The following is a 19,154-nucleotide window of genomic DNA, read 5'->3' as shown; positions in this document are numbered from 1 at the left end:
AGCCTAGGTTAGTCAGAATGACCTCGAACTTAGTTACCCCTGACTCCTGTTGTGCTTGCTCAGGGGTTAAGTTATAACACATGCAATGGTTTTATGATCATTTCAAGTATAGGTGAGGTAGACTAAGAACAGCCTAGTCTGGGGTTCTATCTGGTTAATTTCATGGTCATAACAAAGTATGGTCATTAAACTAATGCACTTAAATTTTAGAAGTCTCTCAGTTTTGCTCTTCAAAAGAGAAGACCAGATGCCAATGAGTTATGTTACATGTGGGATCTTGTCTGGAACAAGTCAGGTCAGTGTGTACAGAGCATACCACATAAACATATGCTCTTCCAACAGCAGAGACACAGCACAATCTTTCTGTACGAAGAATACTACATCTTAGCTTTCCATTTTCATAACCAGCTATATTAGTATTTTAAATAAATTCAGATTGAATACATACCAGGCTGAAATTTACACATAATATACCACAACTGTTAACAAAAACCATGCTGACAAATATTTACATATATTCACTTACGGCCTATGTATGTCATCCCACCAGATGCTGACATCCTCATGTATTTACCTTCCCCATGGCACAGTGGAAGAAACTTACCTTTATTGAGAGTAAGAGACTTACTCAAAGGCTTGCCAAGGGGCAGGGCCAGGGCTGCCTAACTCCGTAGTCATCTCTTTTTAATCTATGGTTATGAGGTCATTTATTTTCTACAGGTCACAAATATTAAACTACCTATGAAGCAATTAATGGCATAACTTACTTTCTTCTTTTAAATTACTGTGAAATTAGGCCATGTAGGTGGCTCAGTCAGTGAAGTGTCTGCCTTTGGCTCAGGTCATGATCCCTATGTTAGGCTCCCTACTCAGCAGGGAGTCTGCTTCACCCTCTATCATACCTCCCTTTTGCTTGTGATCTCTCTCTCTCATGCTCTCTCTCAAATAAATAAAATCTTTAAAATAATAAATTACTGTTAAATTGAACATTAAAAAGTTTCAATACAGGGCACCCCTTTTCTTATTTAAAAGTATAAAAAAAGAAGTAATCTTACATCACTTATAAATGTCCTGGTATCAGTGACCCTCTTTTAAAAGAAAAAAAAGCAAAGAGAGAGAGAGAAGGAGAAAGTGGGAGACACAAAGTGACAGGAGCCTCAGGAGGTGTGTCAAGGACAAGATGTCCAGACAGGAGTCACTGTGAAAGAGCAGGCCTAGTAAGTTAGAGTTGATAGCAAGCCAACCTTGAAGATGAGGCTTGTACAGGATTACCAGAGAAAAATAAGGGATACTTAATTAAATTTTAATTTCAGATAAATATAGAACTTTTTTTAAGTATAACTATATTCCAAATACTGTTTTTAAAAATGTAAATATATCCAAAATATTGCACAGAACATCTTTAATCACAACCGATTTCCCTGTACCCATTTTTAGGATCACATACTCTCAGCTGCTATACAAATACTTGGAACATATATGGAGGTAACCACTACAATTATAGAAACTGACTAAAGATTGTGAAAAGGAAGAGAAACTGGGGTCACAATTTTGAACTGGATCAACAGAGAGCCAGTGTTGAAATCAGAAGGCAGTCTTTCTTTCAGTTAATTTTATTAAATTTTCTGGCACAGATATACCTACTAAAAAAGACTTCCAAAACTGAAGGAATTTTAGATTTAAATAGGACCTAAAGCATTGATAAGCTCAATTTTGTAAACCAAGATCCAAGGTTATAAATATCTGTCCAGAGTGACCTCTTTGTACAGCGAGGCCTATGGTTCTTCACCCCTACCTGCATACTGAAATCTCCTGTTAATGGATGCCCATGCAGAGGCCCCACCAACAGCGGATTTAATCCAATTCATGTGAGGTAGTATGTCATGTTTGTAACTGTTCCCCAGGAGATCTTGATATGCAGTTACAAAGTACAATAAAATAGTAAACAAGCAAACACTGGACTAACTAGATATACCTAGATCAATATACAGGTTTAACAGACTTCAATAGTTATAAATATAATATATTACATTTATTTGGTGTGTTTAACTCTTGTCCCCTATATCGTGTTTTTCCATGCTAGATCTAAACCGTCCTTAACTCAAAAAATTATTTAAGTAAACATTCAGAAATGCACACAACTGTTATTATACATGTTCTATTATTTGCCATTTGAATTAAGAAGAGGTGACACATGTAAACAGGTTCCTTGAACCCTAACGTTAAAAAGATCAAGTAGGTAACTGCTTAGAAACATAGAGACCGCTCATAAAAACCCCCTTGACAGTTATCCCAGGTCAAAATGGCAAATTAACAGACACCGTTCCACAGAACCCTATGTGTCTTAGTGCACTGGCTATGATGATCACACAAAATCCTAATGATTTAAAGAAATATTCTCAAGCATCACACATTCTACATCATATATATAAATATAATTAGCATTATATGTACATTAGATGCTGAAGACTATCGATGGTAAATTCTGACACTTTGAATGGAGATTCTTGACATTTAGGTAAACTGTTGTAACCCAAAAAAAAAAAAAAAAAGTTCATATAGTCTACATTGTGAAAGGCAACTGCAAGATTAAATTATAATATAAAATAATAATTTTTTACTTCAAATCTTATATGTAAAATCTGGTAAGTAAAATCAAACATCTTAGGTAATTCTTCAAAAAGTTCAATACAAAGTACAGGATATAACACATAATCTATGGGTACTTAAGTGTGGTAAATGTATAATGTGGTAAATATATATCATACAATAATTTTTTACAATCTGATTTCTTTTTTAATTTTATTTATTTGAGAGAGATAGTGAGAGTACAAGTGGGGAGGAGAGGGAGAGGCAGCTCCCCTCGGGTAGGGAGCCTGATGTGGGGCTCAATCCAAGAACCTGGGATCATGACCTGAGTCCAAGGCAGACACTCAAACAACTGAGCCACCCAGATGCCACATTTGATTTCATAATGAAGACTATATAGAAATGAAAAATGAGAAATATATGAGAAACACTGGTAAAGCAACAGCTCCAAGAACATCATCTTGTAGACCAGAATTACTATTTTCCTAGAGCGAACCAAAGTTCTGAGTCACCTCAGTTGTTTTTCTATCCTGTGTGCTCTAATGGTACTGATCTCATTTATCACAACATGGTTAGCTGAATGTTCATCTTTTTTACTACATAAAAATGTTGAGCGAGCAAGGGCCCAGTCTAACACCATTCATAACACCCCAGCAAGGGGTCCCTGGAGTCAATGTGCCTGGGATAAGGACTGGGTATTCAAGTAACTGGCAGTAGCAGAGCCTGAATCCGCATCAGTCATCAGTGCTCAAACAGACTACCAATGTCAAAAGGTTAACCCAGATTTATAAAACCCTGACTTACTACTTATGAAAACTGCTGTATTTTTAAAGACAACAATATCCTCCAGGATGTTTAAAACACTACAAAATTATTTCTTAGAGTACCCATTTTATTTGGCAGTCAGAAACAAAACAAAAACACCTTTGAAGGTGGAAAAGGACACTACACAGCTCTATAAGAACAAAGGGCATATTGTTTTTGTTTAACATGGATAATTAATGGTGGCACTTGAGGGTCATGTTAGGTATTGCTGCTGTTTTAATTTCCACTTAAAAAAAATTCTTTCTGAAACTGAAAAATGAAATCAGCCACTAAGAAAGCAAACATCCCTCGTAACACAGACCTCTATCTCTCATACAGATGTGTGTAGATGAGAGAGGCATGAAGAAGGTCTTTCCTCTTCCCAGAGACTTTCTTCCTTGCAGGTGACTCCGACTTAGGCTGATAGCTGCACACAAAGGGATACCAAACAGGACTTCCTATCTCCTCATAGGGCTAAAGTAATTATAGCTATAAATTACACTTCAAGAGGAGTTTATAAATTTGATAAATGCATAAACTGTTTTAGCAGTGTCAATGCAGGGCTTAGCAACTGACCTCAATTCTTATAGTGACAAAGAAAGATGACTCTCTCCACTTAAAATTCTATGTTCTGTGACCAGCCAACAGAGCTTCTCACAGATATTAGTTTGAAAGGACCATCATAAGACTGAAAAATGAAAATGGTTGGTGGTTGAAGGAGTCAGGTCTCATCATTTGCAATTCTGTCAAAATCAGTGGAAGGCAGGAAATCACTGGCAAAATGCTGTTACCTTCTTCAGTTGATTCTACCTTGAACTCTTCAACTTAAATTTGGCACTAAAATCATGAAAAATGCTAACATTCTGTGCTAGTACTTTCCAGAGGGCGATGCCGATTAGCAGCTGAGTTTAAGTGCTGGTTCTACCCCTACTGGCTATGTGAGCTCATCTGTAAAATGAGAGTAATAATAGCATTTTCCTGGTAGAATTATTGTGTTCAATGAATCAGTATATGTAAAGCCCTTAGATTACTGCCTGGGACACACTAACCACTGAGGGGGATTCTTTATCTCATATTAAGGATAATTTTTTCTTAAAAGAAAAACTAGTAGCAGCTGAACCTTTCTCTACAACTCAAAGACTATGTGCCTTGATTTTTCATTACCTTTTGGGCTCAGCTTACTAGCAGATAGTATGAGAAAGTTTGGGGTTTTTTTTTACCCTTCAATTTTTACCCTTCAAAGAACAGGAATCCTGTTCAAAAAACTATCTTCAAACAATTCTGTCCTAAACTCAGAAGGTCTTTGTAACACCTGAATTTCAAACCTAAAACAATCCCATACCAAAAAAGTGGACCTTCACCTTCACTCAATCAAGTGGTAATGAGTCATTTTTGAGGCATAAAAAAAAATTCACTATGAAATTTTCATTTAATGCTTAAACAAAATAAAATAGGGCCAGGGGAAAATGTCTTCTATAGCATTATTAAATCCTGAGATTTCTAGGTCCTAAAGATAAGCCTGTCATATGAAAATTATGAAATTCTCAATAGGTGCTATAAAATAATGAGATTATCTGATACTGTACACAAAACCTGATATCCTAATATAATGGAAAGCTTTATTAACAAAGATCCCAGAGTTTAATTAAATACTTGAGGAAAAACACATATGCTACCATAATATACGTATCCAGCAAAGTTTACCTAAGAACTGTGAGTTTGAAATGGGTCAGACAGCTTATTTTTAACTTAGAGAAGTTGCAAAATTGTCAATCTTTAAGAATGGAGGATATATTAAGAGTTCAACATGTGACCTTTAAAGTTTACTTGGGAATATAGAGATAGGTAATTAAAATAAATTGTGCAAACATATATTACATCAATCTGCACAAATTATAAATTCAATGATGCATTAGTACTGTGTTCAGTGCAATCAAAACATTATCAGTTACTCTCACTGCTACTAATGCTCATGCTCATAAGTGAAATGTGTTGTAAAATCAGGCAGAATGGGCTGGATAGAGACTATCGTGCACTCGTAGGATGAATAAGCAGTCCTTAATTAGCCCATCAGGTTAAGTGCAAGCATTAATGGGCCTTTCCTAAAGTCTAGCTTGACATCTTTCTCCAAACATGGCCAAGAAGAAAGTTCCATTAGCAATATTAATACAAGCTTAGTTGATCATTTTCATTCAATTAACTTCTTTCAATTAAATAGATAGCTTGACAAAAGCAGTGATAAAAGACCTGAAGGGACAGCTGATGACTCGAGCTGCACATTAGTGTGCGAGGGGTCACGGGTATTAAACGGACTGTAAATCCAGCATTCAATTTGGAAAATGCACTTCTTCTGCTCTCACTACTTTAATGAGCGATTTTAGCTGACTAGATGTGTTTGCTGCAGAAATTTCATGGCAAGTCAAGCACCCTTTTTCTTTTCTTTTTTTCTACCCCACAGTTATATTCTCAGCAGCGATGACTTTCTGCCAGTGCTCCAGCCACAGTAACTCATAACTTCTCTTTCTGAATGGTTAAAAATGAAGATATTTAAAAATAATTTATATGCAACTTGCATTACACTAATGACCTTATCCTCCACCTTTGTTAATCAATTTTTGAAAAGATCAAAAAATAAAATCTGTAAGAGATCGTTTAGTGAAAAATGAAAATACTGAAACATTTTATTTATACTTCATCTTGTCACTCAAAGTACTCAGCAATTTACAAACAATACATGCAACAATGTAAAAACAAGGGTTTCAAAGACGGCAGAAGTAAAATGAAAATGACTCTTCATTTAAAAAAGTTTTGCAAATTAAAAATTATGCATAAAACAAAGCGGTACTTCTATTCTTATGAAACAGGTCAGAACACATCTGTACATCACTTGACCTCAGTAAAACACACACACACCCATATACTCTATACCTTAAATAATTGAATCCATCGTTTCTGTTCCATCTGTATACACTGCTGCATTTCAGAATTAGTCGTAACTCCAATACTTTGAAATGCTGTAATATATTCTTCTCGAACTTCTGGTTTTGTTTCTGGATAAGCCAACTTGATGATCCCTAAGCATGCATCTCGAAGGCAGCGAGACAACATTATTAGTTCTTCTAGAGTAAAAGGCATCATTGATGATTGTCTTTGACCTACAACTGGAAAACATAATCCAATATTCTATCATATTTGAGGTTTTTTTTTTTTCATTTCTTAACAAAGTGAAAGACTCAAGAGGCTTAAAACTTTTCTATCCACGAAAATGGATAGTCCATGAAGCCAGCAAAAAATGGATTCCTCAAAACTCTTACCTTCTATGGGATCTCCAAAGAATTCATTGTCATGTATGGAAATTAGCGAGTGACTGAACAGAGAGCTAAACAAGTAGAAGAGAGGGATGATCCGACTGGAGTCTTCCAAAGACATGGGGGAGCCCCTCGAGATCACCTGGAGCAGTGGCACCACAGACCTTGAAATGGCAAGACAAATGTGACTTCAAGATTGGTTTCAATTTGGGAATGAATTAAGACATGATATCAGGGAAATATAATCAGGGAAAACAACACTCATATTAGCAATTAAACTACTTAAAGGGAAGGTAAAGTCTTTCTAACAATATGGGTTTGTAAAGAGCTCAAATTACAAAGACAGTAACCCACTGCTATTAACTAACGTTCCTGCTATTATGATCAACTGGGAGGACGCCCTTACTGAGAGTGAGCCAGTGGTCCCCAGAGAGAGGGTTATAGTGAGTAATGCCACTATTAAAGACACACACTTTTTTTTTTTTTTAAGATTCTATTTATTTATTCATGAGAGAGAGAGAGAGAGAGAGAGAGAGAGAGAGGCAGAGACACAGGCAGAGGGAGAAGCAGGCTCCATGCAGGGAGCCTGATATGGGACTCGATCCCAGGTCTCCAGGATCACACCCTGGGCCGAAGGCAGGCGCTAAACCTCTAAGCCACTGGGGCTGCCCCACACTTAACTTTTATGTTGAAAACGGTCCCCTTTCTCCCCTCTCTACCTACCATATTTAACAAAGTCTCATGAAAATTTTATCCAGTTACTTATATTTAGGAACACTCAAGACAGGTGAATATTGAACCCTGATTCAAACCTTTAGGAACAAAGTTTCCCCTCTTGTATGCTGGGTCTTGATTCTATTATCCAAGCTTATTTACCAGCTCCTGTTACTTCTCCTTTTACCAGGACGCTTGAGACATTGTGAGCTATTAAATTTACTTCTTCTACCTAGAATCTATTCCCTTTCTCTCTTGGTTAAATGTGGTTCCTTGTCTTGTTGAACATTCAGTGACCAGAGGTTCACCTATAAGTTCTTTCCAATCTGTAACACCCCATGGTCACCTACAGCATGTCCTATGAACCCTGAGCTAGCAGATGTTGTTGACAAGATCACTTTCTGATCTTCATCCATGTATGCTTATGCCTTGAATCTCTATTTCCACAAAACCACAGGTTTAGATGAGCTGTGATTAGGAGTAAGGATTCACAAATTACCAACTTGTTGCCCACCACTGCCAAAAGTTATGTGAAAGAGCAAGGCAGAAGTTAAGGCCAGGCTAATGGGGCCTTGGTGAACTGGCCTGAACCATTTGGAGCTTTATATCTCCACAGGGCCCACTTGAGGGGAGAGCACTGCTACCAACAGGGCTATGAGAACAGGGACCCAGATGTGCAGCCTGAACTTCATTCTCACAGAGAAGAAACATATTCCAAACATCTTCCTATCTTGATCCAGAACATGCCTTACTGCTCTGTCAGTCACAGCACTTAGCCCAGCTGAGTGAAGCAATGGATGAAAGTGGTCTGTCCAAAATAAAAGCTCAGTGAGAACATATAAAAAGGGACAAAGTACAACTGTTCTACCTCATGGCCAAAGTCAGGATGACATGTAAGGATAAAAGAGGCATGTGGGCTCCCCTTGAACTGGCAAGTGTTGAGAGGGTGGGAGCCCTCCTCACCCTCCTGAGTTACTCCCCACCAGCCTAGTACTGGGTCATTTACAACACAAAATTTTGTTGACATAGAGAAGAAAAAAAGCTTAATGTCCTACGTGTCACTGATATTAGTAAAAATTTTTTGTATCTCCTGGTTCCCTTGCAGAACTACACAAACAATAGAGGACAGTGATGAGTAAATGCTATTCAGGGGGACACAGTACAGGCTGTTACTGGCTGCCAAGGTGGAGAAGGTAATCCTGAACCTCGAACAGGGACACGCCAGCCCCCAGCTGTCACCCATCCTGGCACTTAACCATCACCATCAGTTACGCACATAGATGACAGTATGTGCAACATGCTCACAATGGGATTCCCTAAAACAAGATGGGGGTAATTATTCAACATCAGCTTATTTTTTGTTTAACCCCCATAAGGTAAACAAAAAGAATTAATCATTTTTATCTTAATGACAGAAAATGTGACTGACAAGGAGGGTCAGATGTGTGCCTGTGGTCTCCTCCAGCAGAGATGTAAATGAAGCATGTTTCTTGATTCTCTGCTGGCCACTTTATGCCATAAACATTGACTCAAATATTCCTCTGAAAACAGGTCAATCTCAAAGACTTATGCGCAAATAAAAATCCCTAATTTACTATAATGGAAAAGACATTGATTCAGAGCTTGGAGAGTTGGCTGGTACGTGAGCATCCTTGAGAATGCAGATAGCTCTGCACCTCTGGACTCACCCTCTATGTGAGAGCCCCCATGCTGGGTCTGTGGCACCACTTCCCCTTCAATGAGCACTTCTCTTCTACAGAAGTTGCTCCTGAATGCTTTCTTGCCAAAAAAGAATTTTAGGAGTACTACTTACTACTGGTGTCAGTGTGACAAGAAACGGGTAATTTATAATCAAAACAGTCTGCACAGAATTTTGATTATAAGCAGGTAAGTCCTCCACACCAGCTTTGGGATCAGAAGAATGACAGCCTAAGCTGTGACTCAGCCAAGCCCCTAATGTGAGCCTCTGGTAAAGAAAGGTATGTCTAACAAAGACAAACCAGCTGTCTGTGTGTTCCTGCAACTTCAGCTGCACCTCAACCACCCAGGAGTCTATGAGGTCACAGAGCCCTGGACTGTTAAATCCAGGCCACTGTCAGGTCTCAGGTGTTAACAAGGAAATGCACATTTTCACATGCTTCTGAGATGACCATTACACTCTCTAGAACTTATAAGTCCCAGTGTAAGTCTCATTATGAAACTATTTCCCAATTAACACCAGTTTCAGAAAAATCAGGCATTCCAACTTAAATGTTATTCTAATAGTAAACTCAAGAAACTTACAGTGTGTTAATACAGTACTAATATATATATCCCATCATATGTTTCTTGAGGGACTTTATTTTAATTAAACAAGTAAAATGAAACCAAAATACTCAAACTGGCTTTTAAGAAATAATGAGTTTTAAAAATTTTGTATAACTTTATATACTCATAAAGTAATACTGATAGTTTAATATAATTAGTAATATGTCATTTTTCTTTCACACACACTCCATTTCCTTACCAAGAGACAAATGCCATAAACAAATAGGCAATCATCAGGCAGAGCTATGGTAGGGTCTCTGTTGCTAAGCTCAAACAGTTTGAGGCTAGTGATAATTTCCTGTTCCAGCAATCCCTGATCTTTTGTGCTAAATAAACCTGTCATATGCCGAGGCACAGGGGGTGGGGTGGGGAAGACAGGAAGATAGTCCCTTCCAAACTCTTGCCCTAAAACTGAGATGTATCTTTCCTTCATTGGACAGGCTGCAGACCACTGTAATCACTAGCAGAGTTAGTTGCATTTCGGAAGTTTAGTCTCTGGTTCCGGGTCACACACTCATCTTTTCCTACTACAGCAGAGAGGAGTTGGCTTGGACTCCTGACAGAGGAGAGATTCAATGAGGCACTAGGCTAGGTCAGCTCACCATGAAGGACATCTGAATATTAAATGTTCTGTTAAATACACATTCAACTAAAATATTCTTATTAAAGATTTCAGATCTCAAGTTGCATAATGATTCATAAGAGAAAAATCAAATTATATAAATAAAAAGTTTCAAAACCCAACTTCCACAATATTTAATATGTTTTAATGCCTGTATTGGTGTTAAATTTGCCTCCACTGTTTTCACTATTAAAAACATATGAAAAAAAAGAAAAAAAAATAAAAATAAAAAAATAACATGAAAGTCATGGTTTTAAAAAAAACAACTAGGATATTAAAAACAAACTGACTCTCAGATAAAGCCATACTCTTCATGTATACAGATAAACAATTGTAAAATTAGGCATTAATTTCTTCTTTTTATAAAATTGCAACCATCTAGAATTTTTCTTACATAAAATAAGTAGATCTTACAATATTTTTAACTCGATCATCACTTTCCACGTACTTAAACTCAGTTTATAGGTTCATGTGATACATACCCTGTGATCATCCGTGTTGTCATGGAAGAAATGAGAAACCAAAGATGTCTCAGAAACCTGGCATTAAAGGCTAGACTGTAGAGAAGCCTAAGAAGGGAATGGGAGAAAATAAGTGGGAATAAACAGATACTCAACATATTTCTACAAAATTAAAGAAAGCTATAAAATGAAGATAGTGTACAACTTAGAAACATCTACATTAAGCCCACCAACAGCATGCATCCCACACCAGGCTCTTGCTGAGGGCAACACACACTAACACCGCGATTGCTGCAGAAGGCATCGATCCACGGGTGCTGTTCCAGAGCTAGCCGGTCCTGAGCCGGGGCCACGAGGTCCACCCCAAGAAGAAGAGACGGGCTGTTTTAGAGGACAAGCTGAGTGTGCTCACCCTCCGAGTATGTATCGTATGCTCTAATATTATATGTTACTAATATAAATTAAAATTGTTTTAAATACTAATTTTAAGTCACCATTCTTGAACAAACACATAAAAATGTGCTTTTTAATGCTAACTAGCATCTCAAATAGAATTCAAATCTAAAAGTATATTTTTAAGGTTTTTAAAAAAAACCCTCTTGTATAATATCAATTTGATTAGGGGCACCTGGATGGCTTAGTCAGTTGGGCATGCCTTCGGCTCAGATCATGATCTCAGAGACCCCAGATCCAGCCCTGCATTGGGGTCTCTGCTCAATGAGGAGTCTGCTTCTCCCTTTCCCTCTGCCCCTCCCCTTTCTCTCTCTCCCAAATAAATAAATAAAATCTTTTAAAAATATATCAATTTGATTAAAAAGACTAAAAAAACTGTGGATAAAGTGCAGAAGCCTAGGGGTGCCTGAGTGGCACAGTTGGTTGAGCTCCCGACTCTTGGTTTTGGCTTGGGTCATGATCTCAGGGTTGTGAGATTGGGTTCCATGCTCAGTGTGTAATCTGCTTGAGACTCTCTCTACCCCTCCTCCCTACACTCTCTCTCTCTAATAAAATAAATAAATCTTTAAAAAAAGAGAAGTCTATTTAACTCTGTGGTATACTGCATTTTTGTAATAGGATACACTTTCTCATCACAGTGTTATAATCAGAAAAAAACCAACATAAGACATTTTTAGAAGTGTAGGATTCAAAAATTAAATTCAAACTTATAAGACTAAATCACAGTTAAAAAGGTTTAGGATAGTAGGAAAACATGCCTTTAAGAAAGGATTGTCACCTTGCTTTAGAATCATCTCAGAAGAAACAATAAAGTAAAAGAGCAAAAACATAGGTGGTTTAGGTGAACAGAGTTGGAGAATACAAACATTGTCAGTTCAATCACAGGATGTGTTAGAAATGATCCTGGAATGAAAATGTGCAGATAAAAATACTAAGAGGGCAGAACCCCATGTTTTTTGTTTGTTTGTTTTTTTTGTATTTTTAAAAGATTGATTATTTATTTATTTATTTATTCATGAGACACACAGAGAGAAAGGCAGAGACACAGGCAGAGGGAGAAGCAGGCTCCATGCAGGGAGCCCAATGTGTGACTCGATCCCAGGACCCTGGGGTCACACCCTGAGCCAAAGGCAGACGCTCAACCACTGGGCCACCCAGGTGCCCCAGAACCCCATGTTTTAAATATCTGCAAATCACCTAGTCTTATATACTTTTCCTGGGATGTTGGAGCTAACAGGATTAAATCGCTGGATTTTCATGGTGGAAGAGACATCAGAGCCAGCTTGTAGCAAGAATAAGCAGCAGGCTCCTGAGTCCCAGAGGGCTCCTCTCTTTCCTCCTCCTATCTCCACTAGCCCCCACGATCTCCCAAGACCACTTCCACTTGTCTTGGTAAGAAACGGCCATTACCAATGACTGGATGATCTCACCAAAAACACTATGCTGTGTGCATCTGCAGTTCTCCATGCATTTAATTATAGTTACTATAACTTGTACAGTAAATGTAATACATAGTATTTTAACAGACTGAATTCTATAAGGAGTGCATTAATTTAAATGTCCACTGTAGAAGTGAACAGTTTAGACAAGTGAGTCACTTTTCAACACAAATATCTCAAAATTGATTATTTTCCTGCATTCAATCCAAAATATCAGATACATTCTTCAGTATTAGCATTTTCTGAGTACACAATGGCGATTAAGGAGTACTGGTTTTAAAGAATCCAATCTCGGGCAGCCCTGGTGGCTCAGCGGTTTAGCGCTGCCTTCAGCCCAGGGTGTGATCCTGGCGACCCGGGATCGAGTCCCACATCAGGCTCCCGGCATAGAGCCCGTTTCTCCCTCTGTTTGTGTCTTGCCTCTCTCTTTCTCTCTCTCTCTTTCTGATGAATAAATAAAAATAAAAAATCTTAAAAAAATAAATAAAAAATCCAATCTCATTGTAGTGTGGTGCATTTTGAGATTTCCAAATGGCTATAAAAGCATAGTCATTTACAAACCAGTGAGAGCAGGAAAGAGTATGTGAAGTTGACCTGGAATCCTGAAACCTCAGCTACAAACAGTATATCAGAACACTCGGTCCACCCGCTCTGCAATGCCACAGAGGCCACAAGCAATCTGTGCTCATCGGGATGTGATGGGGTTGCCACTCAGACATATGGTGATTCTAGGAGTGCATTAGATCTGTCACAGGTGCGTGCTGGGACAAAGAGGTAACAACACAACACTCAGTCATATGAAAAAGCTCAACTGGGTGAGTTTCAAAAGTAGTTAGAGAAATGTTAAAAAACCATGTTTTCCAACATGCTGAATCCCTGTCATTAATGTGTAAGCAAATTCCCACCTAAACTTCCCACTTCCAAAAACAAAAGGACTCCCCTGTTGCACATGAGAGCTGTACTGGTAGCTGTACTACCATCCCTGAAAATGCTGGCCACACACCTAACACGCAGAGAGTGTTAAATTTGACTTTCCTGCCTTTACGGACCTTTATATACTATGAAGGATGCCGAAACAACATATAAGACATAGAGAGAAGAAAGCTATGAAAAACACAAAAGAATTTTGGAAGGTAGTATTTGTCTTATTTCTCTTTCATCAAGAAACTGAGTTCTTCTAAAAATTGCATTATCTAGTATAATTTTACTGACAGCAATAAGATTTCTTAAAATTATGTTACATATAAATACTAAAACTTAGTATCTAAAAAATACTGAGAAATTATATATTTTCAATGTGTGTCTCCTTTGCTCTTTTTTCTTTTTTTTAACTGATACTCTCCACTCTGTTTTATTTATTTATTATTTTTTTAAGATTTAATTTATTTATTTGACAGAGAGAACATAAGCAGGGGGAGTGGCAGGTGGAGAGAGGGAGAAGCAGGCTCCCTGTGGAGCAGGGAGCCCAACATGGGACTCGATCCCAGAATCCTGGGATCATGACCTGAGCCAAAGGCAGACGCTTTACTGACTGAGCCACCCAGCTGCCCCTGCTCTTCTAGGAGCAACACGACAATATGGCCTAAGAGCATTAGCAACATTTCATCCCAAAATAACCAGACTTAATGCTCTGGGATAAATCCTCCAGATATTATGTGGACACATGTAAACAGAAATGGGTCCTTCCAGTACATTCTGACAGTTTTCCCCGTAAGATTATAATTACCATCTTTCCACATTGAAATATATATATATTTCTGAAACACCATTTTAACAGCTACACATTTCAAAAGTTGTATCTCAGGTTACCTTTGAAACAACTGTATTTCATAAATTCATCACTCAATAAAAAATAAAATAAATTATTAAACATTTTTCTAAATCACTGAAGGTTATTTAGTTTGGAACCTTACTGCTAAAAAGTAAAGAAGTAACATGTTCTTTATATATACTAAGTTTTATTTAGCTGAGATAACCCTATGAGTTACTTAGTAAAGGGCAACCTTTTCAACCTGAGTCATAAATTCAGGCCAGCTGTCTGCAGGGACTACTAAGTCATTAAAGAGAACACAGAGGAGGAGAGCAGTGCACACATAGGCAGGAAAGGCATTCTTAGACACTTCCTCTGTATGCGAAGGTGTCCCAGGTAAAAGAAAAAGACAAGCCAGCCGACCAAAGTGCAGATGTAATACTTTGTGTATTCCTGCTGTATCACTTTATTGACAAAGTAACATTAAAAAACACATATAACATTTCACCTCTGAGATAATACAAGATTAAAAATACACTATAAATTTCCTTTACTATTATAAAATTTTTGAGACATATTTCAGTTTAAGGCAATTTGCCAAAGAATTTCTTTTCACAAACTGAAAACCACGATCAGAAAGAGAAGCTTCAGACACACAGCTCCACTAAGTCAATGTTCTAGTACTAAAACCACTACCAGTTTACACAGTTCCCTTCCTCCTGACAACTGCTTTTATTTAAAAATGAACAGATCTGTAAACTGAACTTTTCCATACTACAGTTTCATTAAAATGGGGAAAGTAACATTTGTTACATTGGATGTTTTCCTTACCATTTCTTAACACTACTCTTAAAAAATACACGTATGAAGATCAACACAGGCTGCTTTTCTCAAGGTCACTTGTGTTTCCTGTGAATCAGCTGTCACTCATAAATGTTTAGAAAATTCTCAGAAGTTTCAAAACTCACTTGTTTCTTTGACCAAATCAAGACCACTTTATTAATCTGATGTGTCTAACAATTGTCAATTAGTTTATAAACTACATATGATGTCAAAATAGATTTAATAATAAAATCATTATGTATTAAAATATTTAAAAGCTCACAAATCGGGCAGCCCAGGTGGCTCAGCGGTTTAGCGCCGCCTTCAGCCCAGGGCGTGATCCTGGAGACCCGGGATCGAGTCCCACGTCAGGCTCCCTGCATGGAGCCTGCTTCTCCCTCTGCCTGTGTCTCTGCCTCTCTGTCTCTCATGAATAAATAAATAAAATCTTTAAAAAAATAAAAATAAAAGCTCACAAATCTGGGATGCCTGGGTGGCTCAGTTGGTTAAGTGCCTTTGGCTTAAGTCATGATCTCGGGGGTCCTCGATTGAGCCCCATATTGAGCTCTATGCTCAGTGGAGAGTCTGCTTCTCACTCTTCCTCTGCTCCCCTCATGCTCTCTTTTTCTCCTCTCTCTCTCCAATATATAAATAAAAATCTTAAAAAAAAATAAAAGCTCACAAATCTTATTTGGCCTCTATCATAGAAAATTCTAACACAAATCAAAAACAAATCAAATGTATTAATTATACTGAAAATAACATTGATAATAAAAGCAAGCGTGAAGGGGGATCCCTGGGTGGCTCAGCGGTTTGGTGCCTGCCTTTGGCCCAGGGAGCAATCCTGGAGTCCCGGGATCGAGTCCCACGTCGGGGTCCCGGCGTGGAGCCTGCTTCTCCCTCCTCCTGTCTCTCTCTCTCTCTCTCTCTCTCTCTCATGAATACATAAATAAATAAGTAAATAAATAAATAAATAAATAAATCTTAAAAAAAAAAAAGCAAGCATGAAATCACAGGAAAAAGTAAATTTCTCTCTGTAGGTACCTAGTCTCAATATTTTCAAAAGAAAATTGTAAAAATTTGTTTACAAAAATATGAACAGGATAATCTGCAATATAAAACAAACACTAATCTGTGTTTTTCTCCACTGAAGCCATGTGCATAATTATGCTACCTCAAATGATTACAGACATGAACTTGCAAACCAGAATTTTAAAAATGTCCATTACTTGATAGTGCTCAGAAAACAGATGGGACAACAGCCATGTGCTTCCAGGTACACAATTATCTAAACCACAATTAATAACATAAAATACAATTAAGCCACCTCATTCTATTAGTTTTTGATAGAAAAACAAAGCACATGTTGCAATAAAACTGATCTGTGAGGCCTTGTGATTTGATGTATTTAAAAGGAAACCACAGGGAAATTAAAATAGCAACCTTTGTGATCCCTAAACACTACCTTTTAAATCTCCATTTCAAAGGTTTTAGAAATCCATGGAACAGAAGAGGCGTGCACCGAGAACAAGTCCACCTAGCACCTAGGGTGTACACCCCCTCCCGACGTCAGCACTAACAGAAGTGCCTGCCATAAAATGAAAATGTCACTGCAAAGTGGAATTACAGGTGAAATCTGTGTATAACTCAGGAAGGCCTCCAATAGATGATAACCTTAGCATGAATCTAACAGACAACTGAGCCAAGAAAGACAAGGAGGGAAGATGCATTTTGGACAGAGTCTAGCAGAGGCAAAAGGGTACTGGTCTGAGATACAGGGGAGACAGAAAGCCAGCATGAGCACGTTTGGGGCAGAGAGGTAATCAAACACCTGATAAGTGAAGGATGCAGAACAAATCAATAAACTAAGGAATGTGAATTTTTCCTCAAAGCAAAGGGGATGCCTTGGCAGATGTCTGAACAAGGGAGTAAGTAAGTAACAGGGTTACATTTCTGACAATTCAGTTTGGCAAAAATAGAGTATAAAAATGTAGCCCTCACCTATCACAGTGACTGAATGCATGTGCGGAATTACCAAGAAAGGAACGGATCTAAGCTTAAACTGTCCAACAGAACTTTCTGTGATGCTGGAAATGGTCTATGCTGTGCTATCTAATATGGTAGCCACTGGCCAGCCACACATGACCACTATGCACTTGAAATGTGGAGAGCTGTGTGGCCAAGGAACTGGGTTGGTACTTTCATTTAAGTGTAATTAATTTAAAGTGACATAGCCAAATTTTGCTAGTGGCTCCCCCAGCGTGACCTCCAGGTTTGGGGAAAAGATGCTAAACTCATTCTTAGGAAGTATAGAAGGGGTCTGAGGACGGTCCCTGTTATGCAGCTAAATAGGAGTCTGGAGCTCCAGAAAGTGGTTGATACCACTTCTATCACCCAGATAATCAATAGAGTAGGAAAAAACAAAGAAACTGAAGAGAAAAAGAATTCAAAGAAGTTCAGGAAACACTGAAACACAAAGAAGAGCCCTTGGAGGAAAAAGAGGAAAATGAGAAGCCCAAAAGCAATGGGGAATTCATGAGATCAGTGTCTGCAAAGCTAACAGGGGAGGAGGTTTGAGAAGAGGAAGAGCAGCCATGCGGTTGGCCATGGAGGGCTAGGCTTGCTAGGGGCTTCTTGGGGGGCCTATGGGGTCCCCCCGTCCCTGGCAGAGCAAGGTAAGGTGTGGCCAGAAGAAGGGGGAAACAGAAAGGCAAAGTCCTCAGCTCTATGTGTAACAATTCTGAACAGCACAAATCCATCCGATGACACGCTAACCTACTATCTCCCGATTCGGATTTAGCCAGGGTTAACATTGAGCACTGGACACTGGCCACCTTCAAGTGTCCACTTAAGTGCCCACCTTTCTGGGTTTAGTTCTCTGGATACTGGGACACTGCCTTTTTGTTTTCCCTCTCACAATACAATCATGTAACATTCATCTTAAAAATAGTGAATATGTTTTCTTAGGAAAAAGTAATTCTACATCCAAATATTTATTCAAAGTACAAAATCCAATGGCAAGATTTACAAATTTTGTCTCATAAAAGGAGCTGGCAACTCATTTATTACTTAATATTCTAAAATTTAAGTAATTCACATCATCTGAAACTCAAAACCATATCAAAAAACATACACTGATAGGCACCTGGGTGGCTCAGTGAGTTAAACATCTGCCTTCAGCTCAGGTCATGATCTCAGGGTCCTGGGATCAAGCCCCATGTCAGGCTCCCTGCTTAGCAGGGAGTCTGCTTGTCCTTCTGCCTCTCCTCACGCTCTCTCTCTCAAATAAATTTAAAAAAAAAATCTTTTTTTTTTCCCAACTTTTTTTTTTTTTTTTTAAGATTTTATTTATTTATTCATGAGAATACACAGAGAGGAGAGAGAGAGAGGCAGAGACACAGGCAGAGGGAGAAGCAGGCTCCATGCAGGGAGCCTGACGTGGGACTCGATCCCCGGTCTCCAGGATCACACCCTGAGCTGTAGGCGGCGCTAAACCGCTGAGCCACCGGGGCTGCCCTAAAAAAATCTTTAAAAAAATACAGAATACAGTGGAAAGGTCCATACTCTCCTCTTCCCTTTACCTCCCCAGCACAGCTAGACATGTAAATAATCAGTTTTAAGAATTTCCTGTGTATGCACCCAAGATTTTTTTTTAAGGTTTTATTTATTTATTCATGAGAGACACAGGCTCCATGTAGGGAGCCCGACGCGGGACCTGATCCTGGGTCCCCAGGATCACACCCTGATCCGAAGGCAGTGCCAAACCGCTGAGCCACCTGGGCTGCCTGCACCCAAGATTTTTTATGCAAATACAAACATACATTCCTACCTTTTCTACCATTCTGACACAAAAGTAGGTATTATTCATATTGTACCATAGCTTCC

The 19,154-nt window shown here is 38.4% G+C and overlaps 1 protein-coding gene across 2 annotated transcripts in view; it reads right to left on the bottom strand.

Moving 5' to 3' along the window:
* The window catches only part of UBE3C (ubiquitin protein ligase E3C), a 126,681-nt gene that overhangs the window by 61,031 nt on the left and 46,496 nt on the right, over nt 1-19,154 (bottom strand). For both annotated transcript variants that reach the window (XM_038559836.1, XM_038559835.1), the window contains exons 11-13: nt 10,827-10,913; nt 6,708-6,865; nt 6,322-6,554 (exon numbers count right to left, since the gene is read on the bottom strand). In XM_038559836.1, coding sequence (XP_038415764.1) covers nt 6,322-6,554; nt 6,708-6,865; nt 10,827-10,913 — 478 coding nt within the window. The remainder of the gene's footprint in view (nt 1-6,321; nt 6,555-6,707; nt 6,866-10,826; nt 10,914-19,154) is intronic.

The sequence above is a fragment of the Canis lupus genome, chromosome 16, assembly GCF_011100685.1.
Source record: "Canis lupus familiaris isolate Mischka breed German Shepherd chromosome 16, alternate assembly UU_Cfam_GSD_1.0, whole genome shotgun sequence".
Lineage (NCBI taxonomy): Eukaryota > Metazoa > Chordata > Mammalia > Carnivora > Canidae > Canis > Canis lupus.
This window is presented reverse-complemented; position numbering and strand designations above follow the sequence as displayed.